Genomic DNA, 12346 nt, shown 5'->3' with positions numbered 1-12346 from the left:
GCTGATGACATCACATATTACATCATTCATGACATGGTCAGTGACTTCACTAATGACATCACTGATGACATCTCAAATGCCATCACTGATGACATCATCCAGTGACTGTGTGTTTCTTTAAAGTTTAAATATGTATTACATTTATGCCAAGGTGTATTGAAGAATGAGTGGGTGTATAAGTGTCTGGATGGAGCATTTAGTAGATGCGTGACTGACTGTTTAAGTGAGTGATTACATGTGTCTTACTGAATGCATGGGTTAGTTACGAAACTGTGTGAATGTCTGTATCAGTCTGTCTGTTGTTGTATAAGCTGCTGCATGGGTTGGTCAGTAGCTACATGAGTGTCTATATGGGTTATCGATTGGTTGCCTGAGTATTTGTATGGCTGCCTGAGAATGTGTGTGGGTGGGTGGGAAGTGTTTGACTCTGTGCATAGATGTTTGAGTGGTTGTTTCACTCGGTGTATAGGTTCAAGAGTGCATGTGGAAACAGCTGTATGGGTGGGTGAGTGTGTGTATGGGTGTGTTGGTGAGTGAATGGATGTCTCAGTGGTACATGTCCAAGTAACTACATATGTAAAAGGCAGTGTATGTGAGAGTTGAAGTGTATAAATGACTATACGTGAGAGTGATTGTGAGAGTGGCTGTATGGATGAATATGAACTTGTATCGGTGATTGTATGTGCTAGTATCAGTATGAATAAGTAATGTGGTGTGTATACAACTGTATAGGTCAGTAAATGGAAGTGTGATTGATTCTTTGCATGACTGACTAGTTGTGTGGGTAACTCTTGATGAGTGGTGGTGTGTGAGTGGCTGTATAGGTGTATGAGTGCTTATGATAGTGTTGCATTGATGAGTGACTGCATGTATGAGTGATTGTATGGGTCAATGAGTGAATGTGTGTGTAGACCTAGTAATCAGTGAGTGCGTATGTAGTAACTGGTTTTAGTGTGTCGATGGTTTCAAAACTGGTAGTCTGTATTTTAAAGTGGGTGTATCAAAGGATATATTAGAGTGTGAGGAGGTGCAGCAGACTTTCACATGGATGATGTCACCAGTGATGTCATCAGTGATGTCATTTGAGATGTCATCAGTGATGTCATCAGGGATGTCACTGACCATGTCATGAATGATGTAATATGTGACGTAATCAGCAGTGCATTGCGGGGGCACGAGTTATAGTTAGCTGAACTAACTATAACGGGGGAATTTCTATGGTTTTGTACAAGTGAAATGTCCAACTATCTATAACGTCCCTGAAACCTATGGTTTTTTTCAGTGAATTTCAATGGTTTTTTAAATGCTAATTTCCAACTATAACGTCCCTGAACCCAATGGTATTTTAAGTGAATTTTAATGGTTTTTTAAACGCAAATTTCTAATTATAATGTGCCTCAATCCTATGGTTTTTTTCAGTGAATTTCGAAGGATTTATAAATGCAAATTTCTAACTATAACATCCCTATTAAGTCCCCTTGAATCCTGAAGGTACCTGGGGGCCAACTAGCCCACCAGGTACCTCCAGTAAGTGCCACAGAGCTGCGTTGCAGAGAGGTGTTCGAAGGCCATGCCCCTTTTTACACCACACTGTAAACACGGCTTCTTGCGCACTGCTGCTCGGACGATGAAGTCCACTTGTTTCCTGAGGTCCTCAGGACACAAGAGGACCTCATTGTCCCACCAGCAGTGCACAGAAGCCGTGTTTACAGAGTGGTGTAAAAAGTGGCATGGCCTCGGACCACCTCTCTGCAACGAAGCTCTGTAGCGCTTACTGGAGGTACCTGGTGGGCTAGTTGGCCCCCAGGTACCTTACACAATGCTAAAATAAGGACTGCTTTGGAGGCAGATCTGGGCCACCCTATTACGGATGACCAATGGGCAGCATGTTGTAGTCAAATCAATGAAGTATCCTTGAACAGCCGTCACAAACTGATCCATTTTAAATTCTTAAGCACAACATACATCACCCCTGAGATGACACACAAAATAGACCCTGACAGATCCCATTGCTGTTTAAAATGTAAAATTCCCTCATGCAGACTTTGCACATCTCTCCCGAAATTGCGGAAAAATAAAAATTTACTGGGACGCAATTTATCACACCCTTGGGGAAATGATAGGCTTAGATATTGAGCCCACCCCAGAGGTTGCATTGCAGGGATATGTGACTAACATTCCAAAGCCAGTCTGGAAATTCACTGCCATAGGGCTACTTCTGGTCAAGAGCGAAATAGCAATTAAATGGGAGCGATAAACTGCTCCGATGCAATAGTAGTCTGGCATATTGCAACACCAACTATGATCTATATTCCTCCACTCTTCCTAGAACATCCCACCCTAGGGATATGTAGGGCCCGTTCAAACAATACACAACTGCGGCACAGTCACGGCCTGCCACACAGCTTGAGCGAGGACTCGTACCCACTGGCATAGGCTGATCAGATAGCAACTGCATATAGGATACAGAAATGTAATAATTAATCTTTTCCAAAAATGGTCTATTTTGTGTAAACTAACACCAGTAATTCGAAAATGTGAACAGAGGGAGTGGCGCTCACGCACCCACAAATTTGATCGATCATTGTAAACTGAGCATGATGGTAATTAATCCATGTGGGGCTGGCAAATGTTTTTGCTACACGTTGTACTCTTACAACGCTATTGTAATGGAGCTTAAAGATATGTTGTTTCTAATTTCTGAAACTGGTAAATAAGGTGTTAAAAAAAAAACTCTGTTCAAAACTGAACACCTGCGGCATCCCTCCAAATTTTTTGAAAGCCATCATTGCCCTACATTCTGACAGCTGAGCAAAGATAAGAGTCAGTGCCAGATGAACTACTATGGGCAAAATCTGTAAAAACAAAGGCCTGAAGCATTGCTGCATACTGGCACCACTATTATTCAACCTGGACCTGGCTGACCTGCCAGGTCATCTCGAGTCGGTGAGGATTTTCCCAGCAAAAAATGGCTGGACTCGGAGTTCAATCACTCCAGTATGCAGACAACACAGTCCTCTTGGACCAAATGCCGATTGGCCTCCAGAAGCTCTTTAATGCAGTTGGCGGCTACTGCAGGTTCAACCACCTAAAGGCGAATGCAACAAAAACAAAGGAAATGACAATCTCCCGCAAATTAGCCCATTGAAGTGGTGGATGCCTATAAGTATCTAATGGTGTGGCTGGACCACAGAGGCCGTTTGACACCAGAGAGCAACACCCAAAAGGAAGCAGCAAACTCCCTAGAAAGGGATTTCCGTGTGCTGCAAAATCATTGAAGAACCCAGATCCATCCCCTCTCTTGAAAGTAATAGAATGCAAAGTTTTTAGCCTACATCCTAAAACCTAAGAAGACGAAGAACCATATGTTCAAGAATATAATTTGGAAAATAATAGGCAACATCGCAACAAACTTCCATAAGTTTCTAAGTCACGCCTTTGAGGCCCTGGAGGCATGTAAAATCTGGACAAGTGGCCTGCAGATGCCCATGACTGTCAAACTGCTGATCAAGCAAGCAAGGCTATATCAATGTAACATGATGTACAAGACGTGAAGAAATTGGGATATGGAGGGTTTGCCTCTACTCTGTATGAGCCAGGCACCCTACCTTCCTCTTCCCCTCAACTTGAGCATGATAAATCAACTAATGGGATTGCATTTGGATGAATTCCTTTAAAATCCTATTGGTATGGATATGCTCTGTATTTGTGATAAGTTAATTCCACAAAGGAAGTTCTGCGTTCATCCAGTATGGCGTATTTTAAATGTTAGGACTTGTTGAGGCGCTGTAGAAGCCCGTCTGAGAGGCGAATGAGCTCAGCTAACTGCTCCATATGTGAAATTTATAATATTGCAGCCATTTTACTTGCTTCTCTCCAGGCCCCTGATCCACATCTATGCTGAATTCCACACACTCATATTTAATTTGGCTGGGTTGTGAAGGTTTGTCAACAAACCCTCGCCCTCAATTGGATTATCAACAGCTGTTGAAGGGGGATAAATCAGTCAATCAGGATTTATAAAGTGCGGCTAATCATACAATAGGATATTCAGGCTCTTTTTAAATCCCTATTTACCTTTGTATTCCTCCCCTGTTCTGAAGATCTTGATTATAATGATTTGAATCAATTATGCAACAAAAAGATCTATCCATCCATCTATCTATCCATCCATCCATCCATCCATCCATCCATCCATCTATCCATCCGTCTATCTATCCATCCATCCGTCTATCCATCTATCTATCCATCCATCCGTCTATCCATCTATCTATCCATCCATCCGTCTATCCATCTATTCCATCCATCTATTCCATCCATCTATCCATCCATCCATCCATCCATCCATCCATCCATCCATCCATCTATCTATCACATAAACAACGATCTCAAATTCATGATGGCATTGCCTCAGTCTGCATCAAATACGATCCACACAAGTTCGTCAACAACATGTATTTTTATGGTATTCTCGTATCATTGATCAAAAAGAAAATTCAACGAAAAAGCACGTGCTCCAAGTGACAGCGCATTGCAATTGTATAATGGTGAGCAAAACAGCATACATGACATAATAAACAGACTTTATTTACAATACGTATATGGGTCCCACCCAATGGAACAATTTGAAATCCTGGTTTATATATTAAAAGCATGGTTGAATGATTTCTAGAGGAACATTGTTCTTTTTGCTGTCTTTAATGAGCACATAAGCTGGTCCTTTAGAGTATTAGGAAAACAAGTCATTATAAGTTAAGCAAATCTTTATGTGGAATGCCCAACATACCACCTGTTGAGATACATCAGTAGCCATAGAACGAAAGTACAAAAAGTGCCTGGGCCATCCTGCTATAATAGTCTTATGATAGTTGCCCTTAAGGTAATCATTTGCTCATCTTTCTGAATTATGTAGCATGGAGGGCTTGTGTGGCAATATAAGAGCACATTTCTCCAATACAGGAATAGTGGAAGTGGCTTGCCACAGCTACCAGACAAGAGATACATTTTCTGTACTATTTAACAACTTACATGTGACCCGGCTTCTCTATTCAGGAGGGAAATATATGTCTTATCGGCCAACAAATAAAAGAAGGTCAGAATCACTAAAACCATTTCCATTACTATGGTGCGAGATGAGAGCTGTGGTAGGCAAAGCACTCTCAATTATGGTGTGATAACATGGAACTTCTTGCAATTAATGTACTGGTTTGTTTTTAAAAGAAGCTAACCCTGGTTGTTTTCATAAATCAATGACTGGATTTCCTTCTCCTCGCTATAAACATCTTTATACTAATTAGGATTAGGTTTTATATAAACCAAATTGAAATGGATCTATGGCTAACGTTATAACCCTCTTCCATTTATTCACAACTATCTCCCTTTTTCCTAATGCTGAAATGGATGTTTTAAAATGTGTATCTATGGATTAGTCCTCAATATCACTTTCATGCTACAGTCACTCACAAGGTCACTGCTATGCATATAGTTTTTTTTTTAAAATATACCTGCTTCTGGAAAAGTTACAAAACCCTTTACAAATGCAAAGGGTTATCATATTCAGATCATTCAGCAAAGACAGTTCATAGAAACCCAGTAAGATCAAATATTGCCTATTGGACTATATGTATCTTCGACATGTAGAGCATGAGACCATGACCCAACATTGCTGACTTTGGACTTGTTAGGGATTCCCTCTGCTAGTTTTGAAGTAGAAAGAAAAAGACAATCAGTGTAAAATAAAATATATTCGTAAGGCTCTATGGTTGGAGAACATTTGGTCAGAAGTCATCATTCCTGATCTGAAATGCATCAAATAATAACTCTAACACTCCCATATCACACAAGAACATCATGGCTAAATTGAATAAGAACATCTTTAAGAAGATCAATGCAAGGGTAAATGAAGGCAAGACAAACCTACATATGGTATAATGACAACTGGGCAAATCAACTCTCCTTTTGACGCCAATTAGTCTAGGGTCGTTGGGGAATGGCATATAAGGAAAACCGTACATCAATTTATACAGAAACCATACAGGAGACCAAGGGAGAAAGTGTGTAGCCCTTCTTAGTGTAATCAAAAATAAAATCCAGAGAAGCTTTTGGGAAATTGTTGGCTGGTTGTAAAAATGGTGGCCTTAATGTAGGCATACAAGACCTTGAAAGAGCAAATGTGCCCTCTAGCGTGGTAATTCACAACATGGCTAATGCCCACTAGTTTTTGTATTTCTATTCTATTTCTTGCCTTTGATCACATGGGTTCTGGCAGAGGCATTCAAGCTTAGCTAAATACATTCTTTAACATTCCCTTATCAATATGAAAGACAAAATCCACAATTATCAATAATCTCTGCAAATATATCCCTCATGTCCTTATTGTATGTTTGAAATTCAGCCTAGTTGAGGAGTTAGACTACACAGAATCCAATTAAGAGGGAACGAGTCAAACCGTGGCACCAAAGTGGGATAAAAATGTGACCGGGATGAAGTGAACACAAACATGGAAGTCCATCGTATGAGCCACAGGGTAAGCAATAAAAATCACACAAGTACAAAATCCCAGTAGGTGAATGTGGAATTCATCAGTTATATTCACTCCATAATATGAAACAATCATTGCAAAGTAATTTCAAAAATATTTTCCTTACACAATGACACCAACACTACCTCTTTACCATTAAAATGAAGCAAACTGCAGGCCCTTTATAATCCAATATTTGACTGGGTGAAATGGTACATGGAATCACATTTAGAAATATACAAGAAACACTACCAGACCTAATAATGAGACCATGTGCAAAAGGTATCATCATAAGGATGGATTATGAATTGAGGCATGGAGTCAACCGCTAAAACCCTTTATATGGTATAATGTATGTTTTGAAATACCATAAAGCCACACACAGGATAAGCGAGTTCTGAACTACACGTTATAAAATCAATAAAGATCCTTACAAAAATTCCTATGAGGAGGAGTGGCTACCAAATATTTGTTTCAAATGCTGGGATCTTATCAGTTTGATTGTTCCATGTTTGGAGTGGTCTATGGGTAAAACGTTGTAAGCAGGCTGTGATAGGTCATTGACTATTTTATATATGGATGTGAAATTGCAGGAGATGAGGGAATCATACCTGGATACTAGCTTTGAATTTTGCCCATGTTTATTTTTAACAAGGTTTGGCAAAGAGTCAATCAATCTAAGATGGTACAATATCAAAAATAGAGGACATTAACAGTTTTCTAGTAGGTGGAGGACATCATGTCAAATGTTTGTGTTACACTTGCCCATTTATTAGGTTTAAATGTCTTTGGCATATCTATACAATACAGACATTTTTATGGTGTTCTTTCTAAAAGCAGGCCAATTTAATGATCATGTTCTGCTGCTGCCACTTTCCAAATTCAAATCTAGAATCTGGAGTAAGAGACTGGATTAACAAAAAATGCGATTGATCTAGTGTTATCCATCCTAGAGGAATGACATCAGTCTCCAGTGCTATTTCAATTTTGATGTTTCTCTTCTAGGTCAGACACAGTTACAAAACATCGCTCACTGTACTATAAGCAGAAGAAGCAAATCTGAATTAAACAATAATTCAAAATATATTCTCAATTACTTTTTATTTATGTATTTATTCTGATCAACTTCTCTTGCCATATGTTTGTTGAGGATTTCATCATGATTTCAGTTGGAGAAACAATGAATTGTCATTGTGAGTAATGACACTACAGAACTTACTCGTTCATTAGCATATTAAGCATTTTGATGTTCTTTATTTGATTCTGAAAATCGACTTATTAATTATTTTGTAAATATTTGCAATGCTATTTAAATATTGAAACTTTTAAACTTTCATATTGTAATGATGGTGTATGTCTTTCATGGAATTAGTTCCCAATAAACATAACAGTTTATTTTGCATTTTCTAGGTATTAAAGAGATTCTAACATGTTTTAAATGTTTGGTGAAACTTATTTTCCAAACCAAAATGATATGTCTGTTAGGGAAAAATGCTCTCACCTGCCAATGGAGGATTATACTCCAGATCAAGCCAAGGGTAAGTTTGTGGTTTCCATCTACTATGTCTGTGCTTCCAATATTGACCAGTTCTACCTTTTGGAGAAAAAGAACATGACATATCACGTTTTAATACAATAATTATCAGATTAATTCCTTAATTTAAAAAAACTGTTCTAAACAAGATTGCTTCTGTAACAAAAATGTCAATCAGGTTCACAAACATATCACACACTTTATAAGTAATTATCATTGGTGCAACTATCACAACATAATGACAAGCTACTGTAGAGTACAATTCATCAGCTGAAACATGAGAACTGAGTTATTGTATATGAAAGTAATTTGGAATCATTATTTGTTCAAATCTCAAACAAAATTCACATTTTAATTGAAACTTCATTGCATTTTTTCGAGCTGGCCTGCTGCTATTAATTTCAGCTGCAAGAGGGAATGGCCACACAGGAGTGCTTTCAGCCATGGCACATTATGAATCTGTCATCTCTTGGATCTGTCCCCAGATATCCCTTTGGGCTGGTAGGGAGCAGAGTGAGACTCAGCAACAGAACATCATGAATTTTATTGGTGAAGCAATACCTTCAAAGAATGAAATGTAATGGGAGAGTACCAAGGCAAATAATGGGGGTGGGTGGAAGCTCTGGTGACCGTAAGACAGAAAGAGGCAGGGGACAGATTACCGAAATTAAAATAAACAAAGAACAATTGCACAAGACCTGTTTGGATGTTATTTATAGAAGATCACCTCAGCCAACACAAAATAAAGAGTCCCTAAAGCTTGTGATGGATGTAATGAGAACAAGAGTTGTGGGCTGTAGGGGTTCAGCTGTGAGATTTGATGGTGCTATAGAGTGTGGAAAGTAACAATTGCATTCTTCTCGCATTTTCTTTGTGCTGTTAATGAAGTAAGATAGTGGGAAGCTTTTGCTCTTACTTGAGCTTAGAAGGTTCCACAGCATCCCCAAGGCTTTTTCAGTACCTGTATAGTCCCACAGCAGGATTACAATTTCCCCTGGGGTTTCCACCACTTTGGCATTAGACCAATATGTTTTACTGTTACTTTTAGTTTGATGTGCTGCATCTCACTCCATCCTTTACCCATCCATTACTTAGAGACAATGGAGAAGCAAGAATCAGAAAAATTACAAGAGGGTACTCAAAGGCATTATTTGTGAGGGGTTATCCAACGATTAGATATCCTACAGCATTTTTGTGTTATGTACAATTTAGTAATCCATTCTATTTGCAACCAACAATAACTGTTGTTTAATATAAATAGCACCATGTATGATTGAACTATGTATGATTCAGAGCAGTGGCATCATTATATATAAAGCACACCCAGATGGTAAATCTGACCAATATTTGAAATTAGTTGGACGTGTCTGAATCTAGAGCTGATTGCAGCTTTTCTTTTCTATGTAGCTAACAGGGAATTCCTTGGAAGATGTAAGAGCTGGGATAGGTTGGGTGATTAAATATAAACTGCCGAGAGATTCAATTCTGCTTCATAGTATTTATTTATGTCCATCTACCCACTCATGTTTGCCTGTGCTCTAGGCACCTGCTTATGAAATGGAAGGAGGAAAGAGTGGATATACCTCAAGAACAACTAGTAATCTATCTGCAAATGACTGAACATAACAGGTTGCTCACTATGAATTTATACAAGAAGAGCAAAATGAATATTAAATAAAGCAAGTATCAATGGGGAGCTATAGATCAATGCTTCAGGAGTAAACAGTATTATCATCTCTCCTTAATTCTTGATATGCATATATTAAAATATTGCTAAACTTTCTTAGGTTCCCCGTTGGTTCTCTCACCCTAGGAGATATCCAATCCATAAAAATAGGATGGTGTAGAATATCGAAGCCTGTAAACTTATTCAACATGCCTGCAGTTTCCTTAATCTACTTTTTCTAAGATATTGAAGTAGTGTGATTTTGCCACAATTCGGATAGGCTGACAGCATCGAGACTAGAAAATATTGCAGCTTTTAACCACACATGATTCTAACATCTTGTTGATTTTGTAATAGGAGTGAAAATTTCCAGGGCCAATACCAGCTCTTTCAACAGAAATGTTACTGCCAACTGGGTGAGACTTACCGGTACTACCCCTTCAGAATGTCATCTGATCAGTAGGTGGCACCACAATGAAAATATGCATCCACTTGCTTTAGAACCTGGGGTCAGGGTCCATGAAGTAGTTGATGCCCTTATTCGGAGCTACATTCATCTGCCTCGAGATGCTTATCTGAATATAGAAGGTGGTGACTCTCTTATACGTTTGACACACATGCTAGTTTATTAGTTGGTGGGGAACCTTAGACTTACTGTGCCATTTTTATAAATAACAAACTCATAAAGTGCTAGGTTAATCCCTAGATCTTCTGTAGGAGAAAATAAAGGTATTCAAACTATATGAGTTGGTAGATTATTGGATTATTTGTAATACAATTTGAGGTGCATTTTTGTCCCTTCTATGTTGGCCACTCAGTAACCTGTTCTGGTATTTAGGCATATTTCTATAGTTTTGTATGGAGTAGCATACTCAGTTTTTTATTTTAGAATTTTGATGATTTCACCTTTTTGCATCTACATGATGGTCAACATAAACTGTGATTCTTGGTATGATTAATAACATATGCTTTAAAAAAAGCTACACTTCTATAAAGCCTAGGTTTCCTCTAATCATTTGTTAGATGTGTGGCTTTATAGAGATTCATCTAACTCCTTAGGACTTTTCCTGGAAATGTTTGCAAATCACAGATTTACATGTAGCCCTTTTCTCTGACCTTACTTATGAGGATTTTTCAGACCTTTTACATGGTTAAGTACTGATGAAATATGTTTGGACATTAATAATTTATCTTTTTTCACCATGGGGAACTGTTTTACATAAGGCAAAAAACCTTTCCAAACTCCTTTAAAGGAAGGGTAAAGTCTGGAAAGCATTTCCCCTCAATTTAGATTTTTACTTCAATTACCTTTGAGGTGTACTTCTTTGAGTAAATGAAGTAGACAAAACTGCTGCGAATATACCGAGTTATAATCTTTACCTCCAAATGCTCTCCATATTTACCTTGCCTGGGAACCCCCAAGATCTCACCCATACCCAAACATTTGGACTGTAAATATTTAGTTGGCATTTCTACCAATATGTTGTTCAATCCCTTGGTGCATAGACCTGCAGATCCTAATTTAAGTAACCAACATATATAATATTCATCTGCAGGTGGATTTTGTTTACAAATGATAAACACAATTTTAAAATGACATGTCTTCTCTTTATTCTGTGTTATACACCGGGTGGACAAATCAACTTTATCAATGGACATGAGGTAGCTGAACGCTCAAGGACAAAGTGTAGAATTGCATAGAGGTCATTGGTGACAAAAGAGATACAATTAAATGGCTTATATTTGTTGAAGAATACCAGGATTCTATGGTATAGGGTGTACCTGTATCTTCAATAAAAAGTTAAATTAAGGAGCACACGCAATATTTAGGAATCTGGCCCTCAGAGTCTAGTCATCAAGGAGATCCCCCAATGCCTAAGGAATTACAATTTGTTTCCACCCTTTCAAATAAAGATATTTGAAGACTAAGAGGGATATTCTCAAGAACGTGTGATAATTACCTCAAAATTAGCTTAACGCAACTTTGCACATCGCAGTCATTCACTGGAAAATAACACTCTGTTAACATTGTATTCACAACCCGGCGGCACCATGCGATAGTCTCACAATAACACGCCAAAAGTCCGCATAAAAATTAACGCGACGGCAAAAAAATGCAAAACAAGAACGTGAAAAAAGTTGCGATGTGGCCAACCACGATAAAACAATCAGTGATAACCAGCGACAGGCCTGCAATTTCCACACGTCATGCGGGAATATGCACTATAAAAGCAACAAAAAAACACACCAAAACCAAAATAAACTGTGTAGCACCATGGATGCACCCAGACCGAGTACGGAGGACAGCTCGAACCCCAAAAGCTCCACGGAGGACCAGTCTGGAACCCCGTGGTCGGGGAAGGGCAAGGAGAAGAGGAAGACGGGGTTCAGTCCACAGGAAAACCAGATCATCGTCAGGGAGGTGATAGAACACTACCAGCAACTGTTCGTCACCTCCACTGTGTCATTGGCACCACAAACGGAAATATGGCAGTCCATCGTGAACAACGTGATTGCAGTCGGAGTGTTGAGGAGTGTCAATGGAGGAGGTCAAGAGGCGCTGGCATAATGTGAAAAGCCAAACCAAGCAGAAACTCGCTGCCAACCGGAAGGCATCAGTGTGGAG

General features: G+C 38.8%; 1 protein-coding gene across 14 annotated transcripts in view; it reads right to left on the bottom strand.

Moving 5' to 3' along the window:
• The window catches only part of DMD (dystrophin), a 7596173-nt gene that overhangs the window by 6364820 nt on the left and 1219007 nt on the right, over positions 1 to 12346 (bottom strand). For all 14 annotated transcript variants that reach the window (XM_085622447.1, XM_085622454.1, XM_085622449.1 and 11 more), the window contains exon 5: positions 8022 to 8114. In XM_085622447.1, coding sequence (XP_085478573.1) covers positions 8022 to 8114 — 93 coding nt within the window. The remainder of the gene's footprint in view (positions 1 to 8021; positions 8115 to 12346) is intronic.

Source organism: Triturus cristatus, chromosome 8, assembly GCF_964204655.1.
Source record: "Triturus cristatus chromosome 8, aTriCri1.1, whole genome shotgun sequence".
Lineage (NCBI taxonomy): Eukaryota > Metazoa > Chordata > Amphibia > Caudata > Salamandridae > Triturus > Triturus cristatus.
Note: the sequence above shows the minus strand (reverse complement) of the source record. Positions and strands in the feature narration are given on the sequence as shown.